General features: G+C 63.2%; 1 protein-coding gene across 2 annotated transcripts; it reads right to left on the bottom strand.

The window, feature by feature from the left end:
* Positions 1 to 124: 124 nt before the first annotated feature.
* ATP6V0A2 (ATPase H+ transporting V0 subunit a2) lies at positions 125 to 20,515 on the bottom strand. Of its 2 annotated transcripts, none has more exons than XM_054712381.1 (20): positions 20,213 to 20,515; positions 14,373 to 14,451; positions 13,905 to 14,002; positions 13,480 to 13,617; positions 12,512 to 12,600; positions 10,187 to 10,313; positions 9,774 to 9,883; positions 8,885 to 8,978; positions 8,057 to 8,269; positions 6,905 to 7,055; positions 6,599 to 6,735; positions 5,947 to 6,134; positions 5,781 to 5,871; positions 5,044 to 5,162; positions 4,125 to 4,335; positions 2,974 to 3,093; positions 2,423 to 2,542; positions 1,845 to 1,962; positions 1,206 to 1,377; positions 125 to 586 (listed from the first exon to the last, which is right to left on the bottom strand). In XM_054712381.1, exons 1-20 carry the CDS (start codon positions 20,327 to 20,329, stop codon positions 487 to 489), a joined length of 2,592 nt encoding a protein of 863 aa, XP_054568356.1. In that variant the 5' UTR covers positions 20,330 to 20,515; the 3' UTR covers positions 125 to 486. The 2 variants fall into 2 exon arrangements, with proteins under 2 accessions (XP_054568356.1, XP_008155491.1); XM_008157269.3 differs by having other exon boundaries at positions 9,774 to 9,856.
* Between the last annotated feature and the right edge of the window lie 1,413 nt (positions 20,516 to 21,928).

The raw sequence follows: 21,928 nt of genomic DNA, 5'->3' as shown, positions 1-21,928 counted from the left end.
TGTTCGCACAGTTCTGGTCAGGCAGAATATTAAATGTGTCTTGATTATCCGTCATTAAACTTTTTAAAAAACTAGACTTATTCAGCTGCTGGAAAATATTCTCTGATTCAGGTGACAGAATAACTCTGTTTTTTGGGTTTTTTTAATAAGGTGAAAAGGAATTAAGTACCTAAGACTGTTTCCGATCAGCCACTCGAAGTGGGCTCCTCTCGCCCAAGCCTGTATTTTAAAAAATAACTTTAACATAACTTTTGGCATTAACTTATGTTTGCTCATCAGGAACACTGAAATAAATTTGTGTATCTAAATTGACAAACTTTACAAAATATTTAACGTGAGGAAGAGGTATATCTTACAGAATTATTTGGCTAGATCCTAAGGCAATCAATGAAGACAGAATTTTCTGATCGTAAATCGGACATAAGTGAATTTCTACAACATGATAATCCTCCGTCTTCGGAACGCTCGATGGAGGCAGCTATGCGATCACGCCCCGTCGTCGCTGAACTTCCATGAAAGTCGTCTGAATGAGAAAGGAACGAATTTGGTGCCTGCACCAACGTAGAATTTGTTCTGAAATTCCACCCTAAAATAAAAATTAAAAAAAATCCATGTATTAACGAAAGGCTGCGATTAACTTCCCCTACATTCCGTAAAACAGCTTCTAAATTAAAAACCAGACTCCCGGGGCTGCGGTTGCTTCACCCCATAGTGTTCTTGGCAGAACTATTTGTACTCAGACAGAATGCACACACGTGCCCGCCCCGTGTAGGCGTGACGTGTTAGAAACACATCGCACCGCCTCACGCACTGCACGTGCGCACACGCACAGACACACACACACACACACACACACACACCCACCCCCCAGCACCAGGACCTCTCCCCACCGTGGCAGCCGGGCACAGACACTGAGGAACAGGCATGAAGCCTTCTACGAGATAAAGCAAGGCCCTCGGTGAACGGAGCCTGGAACCCACACAATCACGGGGCAGGCGTGGACTTGCTCTCGCCCGTCAGGGCCGACAGCTCAGACACAAAACAGAAGGATAACTCGGGACCTGAACACAGGCCTGCTGTGCGGCAGGGGAGACACGGCGGAATTAAGCACTGGATTCGGGGGGGGGGGGGGGGTTATATACACACATTTGCGGGGAGGGGATCGTTTTCCGGAAGGGGTATGCCCGCGCCGAGTGCCCGCTCACCAGTGGAGGCGGATGGCGTGGAGGAAGGCAGACAGCCCCTCCATGACCAGCAGGATGAAGATGGTGAGCACGGCGAAGAGCGCCATCACCGGCAGCAGCAGCAGCACGCCGTAGGTCTTGTCCACGCGGAGCCCCACGCGCATCAGCATGGCCCACAGGACGTCGGACAGCTCTGCGGGGACCGTGCGCGGGTTAACGCCCCTTCCCGGAGCGCGTCCCCCTCGCGGCTGGCTGCACGGGCCTCCTCCTGGCCGCTCCCACTGCCGCCCACGAACCACACGCCCTCCTCTCCCTGCTTCTCACGGGAACGGACACCAGCGCCCTGACCGCCGAGCACGGGGAAGGCAGGGCACCAGGACACCAGCCCCTGACCGCCGAGCACGGGGAAGGCAGGGCACCAGGACACCAGCCCCTGACCGCCGAGCACGGGGAAGGCAGGGCACCAGACACCAGCGCCCTGACCGCCGAGCACGGGGAAGGCAGGGCACCAGACACCAGCGCAGCCCGGCCCATGAGCACACTCTCCTCCCAGCAGCCCGGGCCAACTTCACTCCGGCGCTGCGCTTCCCCCACAATTTAAAGCGTCGCTGTGAGTTGGCCAGGTGCTGGGGGGCGGGAGGTTGGGGGACAGACACTCACGTGCGTGCGCCAGGCTGAGGGCCCAGAGCCGCAGGTAGGACGCCGTGTTGGAGATGCAGCCCAGGCAGTACTCGATGGAGTGGATCACTTGGGTCATCAGGATTTCTCCGAAGTTAAACTGCGGAGACCACGCCGCATGGTTAGCGTCGGCGCCCGCGAGGTCCAAGCCCGCTCCGCTCTCCGGGCCGTGAGAGAGCGGGCTGCGGGGGTGCAGGGCGGCGACTCACAGCTCTGCTCGCCAGCCCTCCCCCCCACCTCGGTGTCTCACCCGGAGACAGATTATTCTCATCCTTCTCACCAAGACCATTACTATATGAAAGCTTAGTGATGAGTCTATTTTTTTTATCGATTTCAGAGAGGAAAGGAGAGTGAGAGGGAGAGAGAAACATCGGTGATAAGAGAGTCATGGATCGGCTGCCTCCTGCACGCCCCACACTGGGGATGGAGCCCGCAACCCGGGCCTGTGCCCTGACCGGGAATCGAACCCTGACCTCCTGGTTCACAGACTGGCGCCCCACTACTGAGCCCCACCAGCGGGCGTGGGGCGTCTGTTTTATCATCAGGACGGAGAGCTTTACCTCTTCACAGGTCACCTCTCGGCAGCCGTCCTCCAGCGGGGAGCTGCCCTCCTCGATGTCCTGGCTGCCCATCAGAGACACCTCCTCCTCGCTGTCCTTCCTGACCAGCGTGTACCCACTCTAGCAACAAACAGGGAGCACGGTCAGCGCCTTCAGGGCAGAGCCGTGACCACGCCGAGGCCAGAGCCCGCGCTTCTCCTGACGAGCTTGAGACTCTTCAGGAACACAAACGTCCTTTAACAGAAGACGAGGACTTTACGCCCGTTAGGACAGCGATTCTAGAAACATCAGGGAAGAGCGCCGCTGGTCGGGGTGGCCGCCCCCGCGGAGCAGCACCGGCCCAGCAGGAGGCGGCGCGGCACAGGCTCCGCGGAGGCCGGGACACCGAGGGGGGGGCAGATGTGAGCGGGTCACTCACAGCAGGTCCCGCGGGGGTCAGAGTCATGGATTCCCAGGAGAGAGGGGCCTGGAGGCCGCGGGGCGGGCAGGGCGGGGTCGGTCTGCCGGGGACCGAGGAGCGGGCAGGGCAGCCCCCCGAGGGGCCCACTCACCCTGCTGACCCCGAAGCAGCTGCGCCCGTTGTGCAGCCACAGCAGGAAGAGCGGCTTCCCCAGGAAGAGCACGGGCACGGCCAGCGCGGTCACGGCCAGCAGCAGCCGCTGCACGTGTTCCTGCGGGCAGGGCGGGGCGGGGGGACGGTGACCACGCAGACCCCGACGGGTCATCGGCACGTTCCTTACATTCGCAGAATCAAGCCCCACACCCCTTCACTCATAAACAAGCTCAGCCCTGGCCGGTGTGGCTCAGTGGATAGAGCGTCGGTCTGCAGACTGGAGGGTCCCTGGTTCGACTCCGGCCAAGCGCACAGGCCGGGGCTGTGGGCTCGATCCCCCCCAGTGGGGGGCGTGCAGGAGGCAGCCGATCAGTGATTCCCTCTCATCATTGATGTCTCTCTCTCTCTATCCCTCTCCCTTCCTCCCTGAAATCAATAAAGATACATTAAAAAATAAATAAATGAATAAGGAGCTCAGAGCAAGCACGCCCAGGGGCCGCCTCCGGACCCAGAGCGACTCCAGCACCGAGGCCAGGGCTACCGGACGGCAAAGCCCTCCGTTCAGACTCCACTTGGAGGCGGCGCTCGGCCCTGGGCCCCGCAGCCCAGGGGCATCACTCAGGCACCGGGTCGTTGGAGAGGGCCACGGCCTGTGGCCCAGGTGCTGATTCTCGGACGACCTGCCTCGTCAGAGAGGGAGTTTAAAGAACCTGGGAAAGCGGGGGGACTGGGCCGCCCTCGGAACCCCCAGTGGTACATTGACTTCCCACCAGTTCTGACAGCCACTGGGTGGCGGTAGGTTTGTTTTTGTTAAAATGTGTTTTTATTGATTTCAGAGAGGAAGGGAGAGGGAGAGAGAGAAACATCCATGACGAGAGAGAATCATGGATCGGCTGCCTCCTGCACGCCCTCCAATGAGGATCGAGCCCGCAACCCGGGCCTGTGCCCTGACCGGGAATCGAACCGTGACCTCCTGGTTCCTAGGTCGATGCCCAACCCCTGAGCCACACTGCGGGGCTGTGGCAGGGAGTCTGGACGGTACGACCTGCCCAGCGCCCAGCACCCGTCCAGCAGGCCGGCACCCTCCTGTGGGAACACACGGGGACGCAGCCCGGTGCCCGCAGGCCCGGCGGGGACAGAGGGGCTCACCTGGCCCGCGTACAGACCGCTGGTGGCCGTGCTCGGGAACAGAAACATGTTGATGAACTCGATGAGGATGCTGGGGGCCACCCGGGAGGTCTCTGCGGAGTAGACCAGCCACTTGTAGACGATCATGAAGATGAGGTACCCGAACATGCACAGCAGGAAGAGCAGCTCGGGGACGGACACCAGGTAGATGTTGAACTTCTTCCTGAAATGCCTGCAGAGAGGCCGGTCAGCCCGCACAGGGCCGCGCTGAGGCACCAAGTCACCCCTGGACGGCGCCTCTCGGCACGGCTCCCGCCCGGCACGCAGACTCGTGGCTCCAGGGAACATGAGGACCGCAAAGCGGCGCGCGGGCCACCACCAGACCCGTCGGGGAAGAGAAACACCCTCTCATCCCACCACCCCGGCTCGTGAACAGAGGCTGCCTCGCCGGCCGGTGGCTCAGTGGGTTGGAGCTTTCCCCGCACACCAAGAAGCCTGCGTTCCTAGGCTGCGGGTTCAATCCCTGGTGGGGCAGGTACACGAGGCCGCCAATCAATGTTTCTCTCTCTCTCTCTCTCTCTCTCTCTCTCTCATCAACAAAGATATCCTCGAGTGAGGGCTACAAAAATAATAATTTTTAAACGTTTTCTAACTCATAAAAAAAAAAAAAAAAAAGAATGAGAAAAACCAATTCTAGAAACTAAGGTCTAATTGCCCTGCTTCCCGGCCTCCTCCCTCTCGTTCCCTAGAGCCCAAAACACTGCCGGCCCAGGCCACGTGCTCGGCAAACACCTGCTGAGCGAACGAGCTAACAAAACTGTCAAAACCGGATCATCGAACAGAGTCACGGACACACTCAGCCACGCCGCCGCCATCAAGAGGCAGAGTGAGCAAGGCCAAGCCTGGCCTAGAAACCCGCTTCTGAAGACCCTGCACTCACAAGTGGTTGAATATCCCCAGAACGACGCCGAAGGTCATGTGGGCGATCCCCAGGATCACGGACATCTTCATCTTGAACGAGTTCAGGAAAGTGAGGCGGTTGGTGGCCAGGTTCCAAATCTGAAGACCAACCAGAGGAGAGATCGAAGGTCCCGCCGCCGCCGCGGGCCACCGGAGACGCCTCCCGAACCAGGAGCAGCGGGAGCCCAGCAGGAAGCAGCCTCACGCCGTCCTCCGGGGCCCTGTTCCCCCGGAGAGCCGGGTTCCTCAGCCCGGGCCCGGGGCACAGTGACCCTCCCCGAAAGTGCAGGCCCAGCACTGCCAGGCGCCTGTGCGTCTGGGGACAGGGCCCGGGAGAGAAAGGAGCGAGGAGAGCAGCAGGAAGGACCTGGGCTCAGCAGACAGGGCGCCCGTCCCGCTGCGGGGCCGGGCCCTGACCCTGGGCAGGGACAGACAGGGCCGTGTTCCCTTCCCGTACAAATATTGCGGATTAACAACAACAAAAACTGTGTTATTAGAGCATGTGCGGGCAGGTGGGTGCTGGGAATATCGGGCACCGTCCTATACAACGATGGTCTAACCACTAGGCTGCACTCCTGAACGAATACAAAGTGACAGAATGGAGACTGTAAACAAAAATACAGTGAGAACACACAGCCCGTGACCCCGAGAAGCCACGGTGCCAGCCGCCCCGCCGAGGAGCTGGAGGGGGGGGGGGGGGGGAGGGGGTGCACTCACAGGATCGATGCCCAGCGGGTAAGGGCCCTGGAACACCCCGGGGACGCTCGGGTCCAGCTGCAGGACGCGGCTGCGCCTGACCACGCTGTCACTGCAACAGAGCGAGGGAGAGGAGGGTCGTGGGGGGGCCTCTCCCCGCCCGCCCCGCGCCGGCGCCCCGCCTTACTTCCACAGCGCCATCCTCTGGCGCTCGGCGGGCGGGTGGCCGGCGCCGTACATGGCGGACACGTTCCAGCCGGAGCCGAAGAGGTTGACGGACTTGGAGAAGCAGTCGTTGTAGATGAGGCCGGTGTACACGGAGAACAGCCCCATCAGCAGGAGGATGTACCGGCCGTTGAAGAACATGCCCAGGATCTGTGTGGAGAGCAGCGGGCGGGGAGCACGGGGCCACGCGGCAGGCCGGCAGGAGCGGGGCGACGGTCACGTGACCGAGGCTGGGCCGCGCCCCTGCTCAGCCACTGCCCTCAGGGCTCCCAGAGACCAGGCCCTGCAGCCCGGCCGGCGTGGCTCAGGGGCGGAGCGCCGGCCTAGGAACCAGGAGGTCACAGTTCGATCCCCGGTCAGGGCACGGGCCCAGGTTGCGGGCTCGAACCTGGTAGGGGGTGTGCAGGAGGCAGCCGATCCGTGCTTCTCTCATCGTTGATGTTTCTCTCTCTCCCTCTCTTTCTAAAAATCAAAAAACAAAACCACCACCAAGACGCGGTCACAGAGGTCCCTGTCAGAGGCGACCCCGCTCAGGTCTCAGCCCGGTGCGTCCCGGTGACCGGCACTCAGCAGACGGCTGTGCGGGCCCCAAGAAGAGCGCGGCGGCTTCTCACCTCCTGGGACTGACTGAGCCGGGGGTGGTTCTCATTCACCACCAGCAGGAGGGCAAACAGGAACATGACGAAGCCGTGGCCCAGGTCCCCGAACATCACGGCGAACAGGAAGGGGAAGGTGATGATGCTGAAGAGCGCTGCGGGGGCGAGCGGGGCTCAGGGCCGGGCTCAGGGCTCTGCACCGACCCCGATCCCAGCCGGCAGCGCAGGCCCCGGGGAGGGCGGGCAGGAGCCACGCGGGACCACGCGGCAGCGGGCCTGCTTCCCCCACGCGGCCCCCGCCGGACGCGCACACGCGGGCCCCACCTGGGTTCACCTCCCGGTAGCTGCCCACGCCGTAGGCGTCCACGATGTTCTGAAAGCCCTCGGTGAACTTGTTGGTGCGGATCAGGGTGGGGGGCGTTTCCTTCGTCGGGATCGTGTTCATGAATGAGGCGATGGTAGCACCGCTCTCTCTCTTTCACGTGAAAAAGAGTAAAAACAGAGAGACCGTCCAAGAGCCTTTCACCACACTGCTTCCCGCCAGCGAGGCTCCGTGGCTCCGGGGGAAGTACTGACCGCACCCGCCAGCTTCAAGGACAGGTTCAAGGGCAGCTTCAAGGACAGCTTCAAGGACAGGTTCAAGGACAGCAGGAGAGAGGCAGGAACGGGCGGGGCCGAGTGGGTGGGGACATGGAGGGAGGAGCTGGAGGGACTCCTCCACGCAGACAGATACTAGGAGCCCCGGATCACCAGGAAAACTGGAATTTAGTCTTTTATGTTTTAAAAACGTTCGAGAGGCAGATCAACCAAAGGCCCTCCTGCATGTACGCGTCACCCATGGACACAGACAATAAGATATGTGGGGGGAGGGGGCGTGTCACCCATGGACACAGACAATAAGATATGTGGGGGGAGGGGGGCGGGGCCGGGCTGGAGGGGTCAATGGGGAGAAAGGGGACATATGTAACACTTTCAACAATAAAGATTTTAAAAAGGTAAAAATTAAAAGTAATAAAATGTTCGAGAGGCATTTGGAGACAGCTCCACCACCTCCTACACCGAAATCCAGCGTCAGCCGGCGGGCCGCCCCCTGAGCCGGGCCTGCAGCGTTCACCGTCCTCCAAGCGCATCCGCTGGCTCAGAGGGAAGGACGCCCTCACGAGCCAGCAGCACAGGGTGTGACCAGAAGAGCAGGTTTCCAGTCAATTCTATTCCCCGAGACACATGGGGCGGGCCCTGGGGAGCTGGCCGCCACGGCACAGCGTGACCCTCCCCGAGGCCCCTCAAGGGCAGACAGTGCAACCGACAGCTACACGGAGACCCACCAACACGCTCACAACAAAGCCACGGCCCCGAGATCACAAAACACCGCGTGTGGACGGACCGCGGAGCGCCCAGCCCCCTCCCGGCCGCGGAGGCGGAGGAGCGGCGGCATCCGGAGCCGATTTCCCGCGGGCCCGGCTGTGGGCGCCTTACCGAGCCGTCCTCCAGCGCACGGCGCAGGCCCTGCAGGTCGGCCTCGGGGCACCAGACCTCGGCGATGAGGCACTTGTTGGTCACGTCGAGGCTGCACATGTTGAGCATGTGGTAGATGGCTTTCATCTTCTTCACCTGGACGGCGCGGCTGTACACCGACTCGGCCGCCTTGCACAGCACCTGCCTGAGGTAGTCCTCGGTTTTGTGCAGCACCTGGGGGAGGAGCGCGCTGTGGGCGGCGGCGGCAGCTCTGCCCCTCCTGCCCTCCTCAGGGACTCTCCACGGAGGGAGGCTGAGGCCCGGCACCTGCTGCCTGGACACAGGTGAGCAGCCTTCACGCCGCCTCCTCCCCCTCCTCCGGGACCCCAGGACCCAGGACCCCAGGAGGCAGGTGGAGGCCTGAGCTCAGCCCATCAGATGCCCCTGGAGCTGCCTCTCCCAGAGGGGACCCAGGGCCACAGGAAAGAGTTCGAGGTCACAGTCCCTGGGGAGCACAAGGCCGGCCGGGTGCAGGGAGCTCCGGGTTCCACGCATCCTCCACCTCCCAGGTCACCCCGCCAGGAAGCCCCCGGCGCTCAGTGGTCACAGCCCGCTTCTCCACCCAGCGCCCTCCCTGCCCTGAGCACAGATGGCACACGAGAGCCACACTCGAAGCGGGCGTGATGAAGACTTCACCGCCACGGCAAGGCGACCTCCCACTGCAAAGCCGACACTAGCCATGTCCCCGCGGGCTGTCCAACAACACGCCACGACGGGAGGAGCGGCCCCGGCCTCCCTGGACACCGCGACGTGCCGTCCCACCGGAGCGCGGCCGGGCCGGCCTCTCACCGTGTAAAGGTCCTGGATGCGGGTGCTCAGCCCCTCCTGGATCTCGCGGCGCTCCTCGGCGGTGCTGGGGTACGGGTAGATGTGGCAGTGGTAACTGCAAGACAGAATCCCCCGCACGCCGTCAGGACCCGGAGGGGCTGGAGGGAACTGGGGAGCGAACCTCAGGGGAGAAACTGCCCAGGGCTCCACCTGACACGGGCACGGCCACGTGCAGCTCAGAGCACCGGGAAGGCGCAAACACTCCAGCCTGATTCCTTTTCCAACCGATCTTTTTAAAAACGTTTTTAAATGTTTTTTCAAATGACTTTAGAGAGAGAGGAAGGGAAAAGGGGAGACAGAAACATCAATGAATCATGATCAGCTGCCTCCTGCACGCCCCACACTGGGGATGGAGCCCGCAACCCGGGCCTGTGCCCTGACCGGGGATCGAACCCTGACCTCCTGGCTCCTAGGTCGACGCTCAGCCCCTGAGCCACGCTGGCCGAGCCAATTGATCTTTTAAGCCTTGATTTCCAAAACACACACAAAGCTGGAATGTCACTAACACGGTCTCTACTTTTAAGTTATTTTAAGAATTTCCCTGGCAAGTCAGCTAACCAATGCGTGTTTAGAAGCGCAGTGTTGCGGCGGAGACGCCCGTGACAGCACCGGCAGCCTTGGCGCCCACTAAGCTCCTCACGTGTGGAGGGGCGCGGGGAGGAACCCGGGGAGGGGCGCAGGGAGGGGCGCGGGGAGGAACGCGGGGAGGGGCGGGGAGGCGGGGAGGGGCGCGGGGGAGGGGCGCGGGGAGGGGCGCGGGGGGGGCGGCGCGGGGAGGGGCGCGGGGGGGGCGGGGGGGAGCGCGGGGAGGGGCGCGGGGAGGGACGCGGGGAGGAGGGGCTGCTCTTACCAGTCGCAGATCTTCTTCACCTTGTGGCCGATCTGCTCGCCCCAGAAGGAGATGAGGAACACGTACCACTTGACGACTTCCCCCTGCAGGGAGGACACCCTTAGCCGGGGCTGGAGGTGACCCCGCTCTGGCGGCTCAGCCTGTCCGTCCTGTCACTCATTCCAACACACACGCTGACGCGCGGTCCCGTACCTCCCCCCTCCCCCGAGCAGGACGGGGGACCACCTCTCAGAGAAAACCTCGCGGGCTCTGAGGCCGGAGGGGACAGCGCCTCCTGGGTCGGCCGTGCTGTGGCCGTGGGAGAAGGCCCTGGAATCTCCGAGGGGGGCCGGGAGCAGCCCCCGGGGTCCCCCTGCGCTGCGCCAGCTGCCGCGGGTCTGTGCTGGCCGAAGGCGACCGTGCCGCCCACTCACCGTTTCCGGGTCCTCGAGGGACTCGTCCAGCTCGGCGTAGGTCACGATGGTGTACCCTTTGCAGACCCGCCACAGCATCCTCTCGAACGCCTCCACTTTCCCCTGGTGGATGAGGCCGGACACGAACCTACGAGGCGGCAGGCCGCGCGGTCAGTGAGGGCAGTGGCCTCCCCAGCACGGCACACGGCCGAGCACTCATTCTGCCCGGGGAAGGGACGCGGGAAGCCTCCGACTGCCGGCGCCTCCATGCCGGGCGCCTCCCATGCTGGGCGCCTCCCATGCTGGGCGCCTCCCATGCCGGGCGCCTCCCATGCCGGGCACCTCCCATGCCGGGCGCCTCCCATGCCGGGCGCCTCCCATGCCGGGCACCTCCCATGCCGGGCACCTCCCATGCCGGGCGCCTCCCATGCCGGGCGCCTCCCATGCCGGGCGCCTCCCATGCTGGGTGTCCCCCATGCCGGGCACCTCCCATGCTGGGTGTCCCCCATGCCGGGCACCTCCCATGCTGGGTGTCCCCCATGCCGGGCACCTCCCATGCCGGGCGTCCCCCATGCCGGGCACCTCCCATGCCGGGCACCTCCCATGCCGGGCGCCTCCCATGCCGGGCACCTCCCATGCCAGGCGCCTCCCATGCTGGGTGTCCCCCATGCCGGGCACCTCCCATGCTGGGTGTCCCCCATGCCGGGCACCTCCCATGCTGGGTGTCCCCCATGCCGGGCGCCTCCCATGCTGGGTGTCCCCCATGCCGGGCACCTCCCATGCCGGGCACCTCCCATGCTGGGTGTCCCCCATGCCGGGCACCTCCCATGCCGGGCACCTCCCATGCCGGGCGCCTCCCATGCTGGGTGTCCCCCATGCCGGGCACCTCCCATGCCGGGCACCTCCCATGCTGGGTGTCCCCCATGCCGGGCACCTCCCATGCTGGGTGTCCCCCATGCCGGGCGCCTCCCATGCTGGGTGTCCCCCATGCCGGGCACCTCCCATGCTGGGTGTCCCCCATGCCGGGCACCTCCCATGCTGGGTGTCCCCCATGCCGGGCGCCTCCCATGCTGGGTGTCCCCCATGCCGGGCACCTCCATGCCGGGCACCTCCCATGCCGGGCGCACCCCATGCCGGGCACCTCCATGCCGGGCGCCTCCATGCCGGGCGCCTCCATGCCGGGCACCTCCATGCCGGGCGCCTCCCATGCCGGGCACCTCCATGCCGGGTGCCTCCCATGCCGGGCGCCTCCCATGCCGGGCGCCTCCCATGCCGGGCACCTCCCATGCTGGGCGCCTCCCATGCTGGGCGCCTCCCATGCCGGGCGCCTCCATGCCGGGCACCTCCCATGCCGGGCACCTCCCATGCTGGGCGCCTCCATGCTGGGCGCCCCCCATGCCGGGCGTCCCCCATGCTGGGTGAAAGGCCCCGAGCACCCCTCCCAGTGCAGAGCTGAGCCTGGAACAGAGGCCTCCCGGGACAGGAGGCACAGGGCCTCGCACCCCCCCCCCTCCCCCGGACTGTGCTCTGCGCTGACCAGCTCCCAAGGCTGGAGTCTCAGTGCTCGCGTGGGAGAAGGGGAGGGGCCCTGCGTCTCCATCAGGTGAGGAGAAGAAACTGGTCACCCCCAAACCTCCTCTCTCAAGTTGGGTCCCCCCAAAGGGCTACCCCTCGGTGAGTGGGCGACAGGCAACCTGCGAAGGAGCCCCCCGAGTGCCGTGTCTGCCCTCAGTCCCGGTGGAAGGGGCCGGCCTCCTGGAGGTCACGGCCAGGAGAGCCCCTCGGCGGCGGCCTGGCTCAGAGAAAACACAGGAAACCCTACGGAACCCACGCTGAGGCGTGAGCGCGACGTGACTCCAGGCCGCGGGGGCCCCGGACTGACAATGGGCACTGACGCTGGGGACCCCTCCTCAGACTGAACACTGAGCCCCGAGGCGGTGAGCGGCCAGAGGGACGGGCGCTCCTCCTGAGAAACCAGGCCCCGAGGAAACACGGCACCGCCGCTGAGCGAACGAACGCGGGAAGGAGCGGCAGGAAGAGGCCGAGCGCAGGCCCGGCCGACACCAGCTCCTCCGCCGTCCACCACGCAGGACGGCGGGACGCGCCAAGACCAATGCTTCGGGCTCGTGGGAGCAGCGCCGGCGTAACCGCCCTTCCCGGCCCGCGGGCCGCGGCTCAGCAGACACGCAGCTGCCGCCTCGCCTCGCACGCGGGACCTCCGTGTTTCCTGAACGGCACTCACTGCCTTTCGCTCGGTCACGGCCATGGGACGGGCCCGTCCGTCACCCCACGAGCTCGCCCTCCCCACCGAGGGCAGCAGGGGCCCGGCCCCCACGCGGCACCTACCCCAGCTTCGCTCCCAGCCTCTGCATGGAGCTGTAGTCCAGCAGGGAGTCGCTGTCCAAGGCGGGGAACTCCTCATACGTGGGCTCAAACTACGAGAGAGGAGGCCACGGGCGTCTCGTGAGAAGGGGTCCCCCACGTCTCGTCCCCAGCAGCAGTCTAGGGCGTCACTGCCACGTGGATCTGGGTGCCACGTGGACCTGGGTGCCACGGCGCAGGGTAACAGACAGGAAGCGCTCTCACCGAGGCAGCAGCTCACGCCCCTCCCTCCCCTGCCAGCTCCTCGGCCACATTCACGGGACAGCGGACTGTGATCTGGGCCCTCCCCGTCCCGGCCCGGAACGTTCTGAGCCACAGTGGCTGGGAAGGGGGAGGGGAGGGCGGGCTTCTCTCGGACACGCAGGCGCGCAGGGAACCGCAGGGCCTGCGCTTGGTTCTTATCGCGCACATGGTGGGGTTTCACCGCCTGCCCTCTTAGCAATTTGGAAATAAAATCTAGATTTTAGACCTGAAAGTCCTCTTCAATTCTTTCTCATGACCATAGGTTTTTTTCAACTGCGAACTAAAGCATTGCGCAAGCGGGAGGCATTGCTGCACAACCTCCGGCACAGACAAGAGGGCGGAGAAGGCCGGGGGCGGGCGGTGGGAGGGTCAAGGGGGAGGAAGGGGACCTCGGTGATACTTCCAACAACAAAGATAAATTTAAGACAAACAACCAAACCGACAGGAGCTACTGTTACTGCTAAGACCACCAACACAGGGAAAGGCTCCAAGCTTCTCGGGTGGGACCGCCCAGCGGGAAATGAGGCTGAGACCACACGTCTCCTGGCAAAAGCAACACGTCGCCGGCAGGAACCGGCAGGAACCGGCAGGAGCCGGCAGGAGCCGGCAGGAGCCGGCAGGAAGTGCCGACCTCGCCGAGACGCGGCGGCCCAAGGCTGTCACAGGCTTCCAGGTGCGCAAGGCCATACCTCCACGCTGCGCCTCACGAAGGTCTTGGTGACCCGCAGCATGTGCGTGTACTCGATCAGTTCCAGCAGGTTCTTCCGCAGCTTCTCCTTGTTCCTCGTGACTTCCCGCAGCTCCACCTCCAGCTTCTGCAGCTGCTCCTGCAACGGAACCGCAGCTGCTCGGGACCCCGCCTCGGCGCCCAGGTGACCCCTGAGTGGATCCCAGCCCCGGTGACCCCTGAGCTCCTTCCGGGAGCCCCCCCCCAGCAGAGCTTTTAAAAAGCCAGAGTCTAGCCAGGCCACGGGATGATGCCGCCCGCTGAGCCACACGGCCAGGTCGCCGATGGCCGTCTGGGGCAGCGCCCTCTGGCTCTGAGGGGACAGGCAGGCGAGACCAGGCGGCAGACAGTGAGCGGGCAGCAGCCCCTTCGGGGGGGCGGCGTTACCTGCATTTCCAGAACCTGCTTCAGAGGCGGGGCCGGGGGGCTGGTCTCGCCCTCGGGAAGCGGGATGTCGGCTCGGTGAATCTCCTGCGCCAGGTACGCTGCGAAGCCAACGCGAAGCAGTGAGACTCCACTCGGTGCCCGGGGGCACGCAGGCCGGACCCTTCACATCCCAGCGTCCCTGCGTCGTCTGACCCTCAATGCCTGGGCCCCCCGCTGAGACCTCTCTCCAGAGGGGCGCTGCCTGGACGAGCAGCAGGTGGTGACGACAGGGTGGCCCCGACAGTTCAGGGAGGTGAACCCCGACGTTCGTAGATGAAAAGCAGCAAGTGCGGATGTGACGGCCGCCTACGTGGCAGGGCTGGCCTCTGGTCGGGGGAAGACCGGCCCTGCTTTCCTCGCCCTGCGAGCCGACAGCGCCCGGGGTTTGCTCACGTAACCAGGGCTGTCGGGTTATTCAGAGAAACTCACCCAATATTCGCTCCAGCTCTTCACACCGCTTCACCTCACCAACGAATTTTCTTTGGAAAGAACTTACATTCTGGTTGAGCTGAGAAAAGAATCAAAGATGCTCTGTCAACACCTACAATTGAACAACGAATTTGACTTTAAAACGTTATTGGCCAGGGTTTGGGGAACGGCGCCCCTGGTGGACTCCGACGGCCACACTGTTCTGGAAAGCGATTTGGCGACCGTTACCAAAAACACGGGACAGATACCCTTCGGCCACGGAGAAACTTAACCCAAGCCAGACCTGTGGGTCCGGACAAAGACTTCTCTAGAAGAAACCGACACCTGGGCTCTAGAGGAGGCATCCACAACAGGAAACGGGTCAGAGACGTTACGGTCCGCGCCCACCCGGGGGATTCTACTCGGCAATGAACAGGGACGAGTCACTGACACCGGAAACGTCACGGGGGCTCTCAGGAGCGACAGAAGACGACACAAACTGTGCGACCCCATTTCTGTGAAACGAGCAGGGGAGGCAAACCCGGGCGGAAGGCAGAGGGAGGGCCAGGGGCTGCGTGAGGGCCGCAGGCTGGGATCCACTCGCTGGCGGGATGGGGTGTCTGACACGGGCTCGGGACACTTTCTAAGAGTCAATGAATGTGCGCGTGAAATGAGTGAATTTCGTGGCATACGTCAATAAAGCTGTACAGCCCTGGCCGGTGTGGCTCAGTGGATAGAGCGTCGGCCTGCGGACTGAAGGGTCCCAGGTTCGATTCCGGTCAAGGGCATGTACCCTGGTTGTGGGCACATCCCCAGTGGGGGGTGTGCAGGAGGCAGCTGATCGATGTTTCTCTCCCATCGATGTTTCTAACTCTCTACCCCTCTCTCTTCCTCTCTGTAATAAATCAATAAATATATATATATATATATTTTTAAAAAAGGGCATGTGCCTTGGTTGTGGGCACATCCCCGGTAGGGGGTGTGCAGGAAGCAGCTGATCAATGTTTCTAACTCTATCCCTCTCCCATCTTCTCTGTAAAAAATCAATAAAATATATTTTTTAAAAATAAAAGTAAAATAAAAAATAAAGAGCTCAGGTAAAATAATGACGCTGCGGTTATGGCTGTTCAGTGTCCTCGCCTTTTCCAGACACTGAAATATTTACACGTGAAATGACACCCCCGGGACTTGCCTCCCTATGTTCTCGGGGCCGGGGCAGGAATGGAGTGAGCGGCCAGTTTGCATCGGGGGACACGGCGCTCGCTGTTCCCACATACTCTCCCCTCAGCTGCGCTTCCAATGCACAGCTCACAACAACACACCCTATCGTAAAGATTAGTAAGCTCAGCACTGACGTGTGTGAAAAGATTAGAGTTATTTTCAGTGCGGTTTCAATTATATAAATACACATGTGCATTTTTAAACGTTGTTTTAAGAAGAATGGTTGGCCAATATTAACCAATAAGTTAAAGTGCTTCTTTCTAGGTATTGGAATCATAGAAGTTATCTTATTCTTGTATTTTCCAAATTTCCACAATATACTTTCCCCCCCACATGTATCACGTTTATAACTTAAAAAATGACAGACACCTGGTTCCCTTCAGCAGGAGGGGGGGGGCTGAGGAGGTGGGGGGCCTGTGGGGCAGGTGGGCATCCCGCTGCCTGGAGGCATGTTCCGCCCTCTGGTGGCCGCACTGCGCAGGCGCAGCCTCCGGAGCTGACGTCAGCAGACTCGGAGCTCCTGGCATTTCGGGGGATGGTGGGGTGGGGGGGGGGGGCGGTGCCCACCGGTGTGTGCACCCCTCTGTCTGAGGTCAGCCCTCCCAGGCCGGTGTGAGGACCGGGGACCAGTGACGGGCGGGGCCGGGCTCAGTGGGCCCCAGAGCCGCAGGGGAGGCTGCGGGGGCCGGGCGCTGAGTGGGGCCCAGGGGGGAGGGTGCTGCCAGGAGGGGGGCGGCATCGGGGATGTGGACCGGGCGGCCCCGGGGCAGAGCCACGTCGCCCGGAGCGAATGCGGGAAGTCGGCGGAGTGCAGACCCCGAATCAATGTCTTTTCGGGCCTCCAGACGGCTCAGGCCCCTGGACCGCTCGGCGGACTGGCCGGGCCGCTGCCTCCCGTCTCCTCCGCAGTCCCGGGGTCACAGCCCCGGAGGGGAGAGGGCATCGCACACGGTTTTCGGACAGGGGTGAGAGCAGGGGCAACCGGGGAGCTGGCACCCGGAAACAGACCAGCCAAGGCCTCAAGGGGGCGGGGCCACGTGAACAGCTGTAAATGAGCACGTGATCAGGGGGCGGGGCCACGTGGACAGCCGTAAATGAGCACGTGATCAGCCGTAAATGAGCACGTGATCAAGGGGGCGGGCCACGTGAACAGCCGTAAGTGAGCACGTGATCAAGGGGGCGGGGCCACGTGAACAGCCGTAAGTGAGCACGTGATCAAGGGGGCGGGGCCACGTGGACAGCCGTGAGCACGTGATCAGCCGTAAACGAGCACGTGATCAAGGGGGCGGTGCCACGTGAACAGCCATAAGTGAGCACGTGATCAGCCATAAATGAGCACGTGGTCAAGGGGGCGGGGCCACGTGGACGGCCGTATGTGAGCACATGGACAGGGGGGGCACGTAGACGGAGAAGGGGTCACGGATGCAGCCAGGAGACTCCAGACGCTGAAGAGGCAGGAAGGACCCTCCCCGGGAGCCCTCCGAGGGAGCACAGCCCAGACACCGATTTCAGGTTCCGGCCCAGAACGGGGAGAGCACGTGTCCCTGTGGGTTTAGGCCAGAAGGCCTGGGAGGAGCGGGCGGCGTGGAGGGGGTCAATGGAAGGGAAAAGGGGACATCCGTAGTCCTTTCAACAGTAAAGATAATTGTTAAAAAAAAAAACAGCCCAGCAGGTGTGGCTCAGTGGCTGAACACCGACCTACAAACTCGGAGGCCACGGTTCGGTTTCCGTTCATGGGGAAAGGCATTGGGCAAGAATTCTTGCGACTGTGACCAAGAAAAAATAATCAGACAGCAGCTCGGCATGGAACTGCTCAAACACGAGTCTCTGCCCAAAAGTTCAGTTCTTGTTCAGTGTGTGGAGTTACTTTTTTAAAGAATTCCCCACAAGGAAGACAAATCCCACGCATTTCTGGAACTCACGCTGACCTGACGTAACCCTCTCCAGCTGCTGGCAGTTAGACACCACCTGTCCCCACAGAACTGCGTGTCAAAGGGAGCCAGGCCCAGCCGTCCGCCAGCCACACCGCTCCAGCTTCCATGTTTCCGTCCTCCCATCAGCGCTGCGCACTCACCGGCCCCTGCGGTCTAAGGCCACAGGAGAGGCCGATCCCGGCCCTGGCGCACAGGATCGGGCGGACACCCCGGCCTCCCGTCTCGCAGGTACTAACTCTGTGTTTCCTGTTACGTGGTTTCCTTCACAAAGTGTCCTTTCTCTTTCTTTTTAGGGAGGCAACGTCGCCCTAATTCCAGGCCAGTGATATGAAGGACATTGAAAGGTGGGTTGATTGGAAGACTAACATTTAAACTCAGAAACTCAGCAGAGGCCTGGCCGGCGTGGCTCAGGGGCTGAGCGTCGACCTATGAACCAGGAGTTCAGGGCTTGATTCCCGGTCAGGGCACGGGCCGGGTTTTCAGGCTCGATCCCCAGTGGGAGACATAGAGGGCAGTCCATCAGTGATTCTCTCTCACATGGATGCTTCTCCCTATCCCTCCCTTCCTTGCTCTCTAAAACCAACAAAAACCTCGCCCTCACTGGTGTGGCTCAGTGGATAGAGCGTCGGCCTGCGGACTGAAGGGTCCTGGGTTCGATTCCGGTCAAGAAATAACATGTACCTTGGTTGCAGGCACGTCCCCAGTGGGGGGTGTGCAGGAGGCAGCTGATCGATGTTTCTCTCTCATCGATGTTTCTAACTCTATCCCTCTCCCTTCCTCTCTGTAAAAAGTCAATAAAATATATTTTAAAAAAACCTCTAAAACCAATAAAAACCTATATAAAAAAAAAAAAAACTGGCAGAGGCTACCTGCTGCTCTTTTTACTAATCTCCTCCCAGTGTCGCAGCTGCGGGACTGACTACAGGTGACAACTGCTCTGAGACTGCAGGCTGTGACCAAGTGCGCCGCTCCGGCCTTCCCAGAGCCCCAGGGCAGGTCAAGAACCTTGCCTTTATCCAGGTCTTCCATGGCTGTCACCACGGAAACCCAGGCCCCGCCTCCTTTCCCTTAGAAGGACTACCCGCAAGCCAGGAAGTCAGAGGTCAGGGATCCCACCTGGTGAACAGGAGGTAAGAAACCCCAGGAAAGAGCAGTGGAATGTCAGCCGGGATGGAACTTTCTGCACCAGCATCCACGCTGCTGGACAGCCGCCCGAAGACAGACAGACAGACAGACAGACAGACAGACAGACACACCCACCCCCCCAGCGCGGAAAACCGAGCCCCACAGGAGGAAGAGCCCCTTGGTTTTGGTTCTTCTGGAAGAGGATGAACCGCACTCTCGCTTCCTCCCGCTGCGTCTCAGGCTGTAGTGACACGGCGTGAAACTCGCATCTTCGCGGTGATCGGGGCATTTGTTCGAGCCTCTGAGATTTAAGCCTGATCCGCCCCGGGCCGAGGCTCACAGGATGGAACACATCGACCGGCTGTGCGGGAGGGGGGCTTCCTGAGCCGGGGGCTGCACAGCTCGGCCCAGCACCCGCCGGTAAGTGGGTACCGGGCGCTGGAGCCCGAGGGCCACCCGGATCCAGGCAGAGCCGGGCCTGCCCTGCAGCCTCACCCGTTCCCGGGGTTTTTCCAGCTGCATCAGCACACGGTAGGGGTGTTTCCTTTGGAGGTGAAGGAACCCCCCGGGGAGGAAGGCTGTGGCCCAGGAAATAAAACATCCACCTCAGTGACTTCCCATCCCAACAGCACGTCCCAGGTCCGGCTTCACAGCCTCCGTCCACGCCCCGCTCTCCCTATCGCCTTCCTAATCAGTGTGTGTGTGTCTCCTCCCAGGCCGAGCGCAAACACACCAGGACCTTGTCCTCCTGGCTCCCACCCAGGCGGTCCCGGCACCCAAGCCGGCGGTCCCGGCACCCAAGCCGGCATCTGGCACAGAGCACACACTCAACCCACGCCTATTCGTGCCTACAACGCCAGGGGCTGTTCCGAGTCTTGGGGAACGGGGAGTGGACCAGCGAGGAGAGGCCCTGACCCTTGGGGGTGACAGTCCGTGCGTGGTGGAGACAAACAAGTAAACAGATCCACAGACAAGTGCTCACTGTCCCTTGTCGGGGAGACAGCGTCCATTCAGCCAATTCTGACGGCGCTCCCGGGCCCGGCCTGGCCGTGGCACATCTTCCCACGTCAGTGAACAAAACCGACACCAACCGCTCCCCTGGAGGAGCCCACACCTCGCCCACCGCCCATTCAGGCTCTGGGCTCACCTGCCACCCGGTTCCCCCCATCTCCCCCAGGCCAGGTCCTTCCCATCGGGTCTCGGCCCAAACGCCACCTCCTCCGGGAAGCCCATCTGGACCACCGCCAGCCGAGCCACCCTCACGCCAACTCCGTATTATTTTCTTTTCAGCAAACATTTTCCTGTTGGTGGACTTAGGTGTCCGGTCTCTGTCCCCCGCCACCCCCCGTACGTCCCAGATGGACTCGGGGAGAGAGGCCGTGGATGTGCTCTCCCGCCCAGCCCGGCGCCTGGCCAGGAGCGTCGGGTGAAGCTGAGGAGGACCTCACGGGGACCCTGAGCTGGGCCGCAGCCCCGGCCGGGGCCCGGCCTCAGTTTCCCCGCCCGGGAAATGGGGACAGCGGCGCGCCCCGGGCCCCGCGCGGGCGGAAGGGAGGCCCGCGTCTCCCGGGCGACACTCACGTCTCGGAACTGGACCAGGCCCTTCTCGCCCAGGGCGCTCAGGCACTCGTAGGCCGTGCCCGACTGCAGGAAGAGCTGCGCCAGGCACATGGGCTCGCTCCGGAACAGCGACCCCATGGCGGGCGGCCCGCGCCCAGGCGGGGCCCGACGGGCGGCTCCGGGGCTGCGGGCAGCGCGGGCCCGCGCGGTCAGCCGGGGCGGCCCAGGCCTCGGGCTCCTGCTGCGGCCTGGCCGCGGCGCCGCACCATCGGGCTCCGGGCAGCTGCGGCCGCCCCCAGTCCAGCCCCCGCGGCCGCCGCTCCAGCCGCCGCCGCTGCCACCCAGCGAGGCCCCGCCCCCGCCCTAGCCATTTCCGGTCCCGCCCCCTCCCCCGCGGCCGACCAATAGCGCCTGGAGTTGCGGCGTGCGACGGCGCCGAGGAGCCAATCAGCGCACACCCTGCGGGGGACGCGGGTGCTCTCGACGCCCCGCCGGACGCGGATGGAAGCCCGCCGCTCGCCCGCCGCCTGCAGCTGTGAAGACGCGTTTCTGGGGGGTGCGCGCCGCGTCCAGCGACCCGGGCCCACGCCCCGCGGTTCTCGGTCAGGTCGCGGGGCTGTGCAGCTTCTTCACGGTCGGTGTTAGGGCAGCCCCTTCCCGTCCGCGCGGCCCGCACCCGCAGCTCTGTCTCCGAGGATCTGCCCGTTTCCGGACGCTTCACGCCCGGGGAGCCACACCGGCGGCACGTGGTGCCGGCCCGGCGGCGGCCTTCCCTCTCGGGGCCCTGTCCGCCGTGCAGACCGGGAGGCAGGCTCGGACCCGGCGCGTGTCCTCTGCGCACAGCCCTGCACCCGGGTGACCTGACGCGGGACCCGGACCTCGCCGGCCCCCCTGAACGCCTCGGGCGCCTCCCTCTGCACTTCCAACCACCCCCCCCCCCTTCTCCCGCGGCCGGCAAGACCCCGCGGTATCGGCCCCTTCTCCCCAGGCCCTCCGCCGGCCGCCTGCCCTGGCTCCAGGTCGGCGCCCAGGACCTTGCTGCCCCTCTCTGCCGGGCCTGCCCATCGCTGGCTCCTTCGGGTCTCAGCCCAAACGTCACCTCTTGAGCGGCTGACCCTGACCCGGGGGGCGGGTGTGTGTGTGTGTGTTGGGGGGTAGCCCGCCCAGCCCAGCCCACCACCTCCCTGTTGTGGTTTCTTCCTTTGCACCCACCGCCGCCTGAAATCCTCGTCTGTTTATTGCCAGTTTCCCCCCAAAAGTATGCAAGTCCCACTGGACCAGGGGCATTGTCCTGCGTTCAGCAGGGCCCAGTGGGAGCAGCCGCGCGCTCTCAAATGCACACGTGTGTCCGCATAGAAGAGTTAAGACCACACGATACTGCCAAGGCGAGTGTGTCCTTTGTGTACAAAAGCCCTCCCAACACAGAGTCAGAGCAATTGCCCGCCATTCGGGAGTTTTCAGCTAACTTTCCAGAGCCGGCTGCCCAGGTGCCTCCGACTCTGACTCGCGCAGTCAACCCGCCAGTGGTGTTCCCTTCCCTGTGACAAGCCAGTTTTCAACTTCGGCAGCGACTGCAAAACCAGGGGTGCCGACGGCTGCCACGTCCCTCTGTCCCTCCAGTGCAATGACTGCGTTTACCTGGCCACGAAGAAAGCTCCCAGATGCGCTGTGTGGCCGCCCCCTCCCCCACCCGCCCATAACGCCACCTGTCCCCTTGCCAGGCGCCTCGGGAGGAAT

This window comes from Eptesicus fuscus, chromosome 23, assembly GCF_027574615.1.
Source record: "Eptesicus fuscus isolate TK198812 chromosome 23, DD_ASM_mEF_20220401, whole genome shotgun sequence".
Lineage (NCBI taxonomy): Eukaryota > Metazoa > Chordata > Mammalia > Chiroptera > Vespertilionidae > Eptesicus > Eptesicus fuscus.
This window is presented reverse-complemented; position numbering and strand designations above follow the sequence as displayed.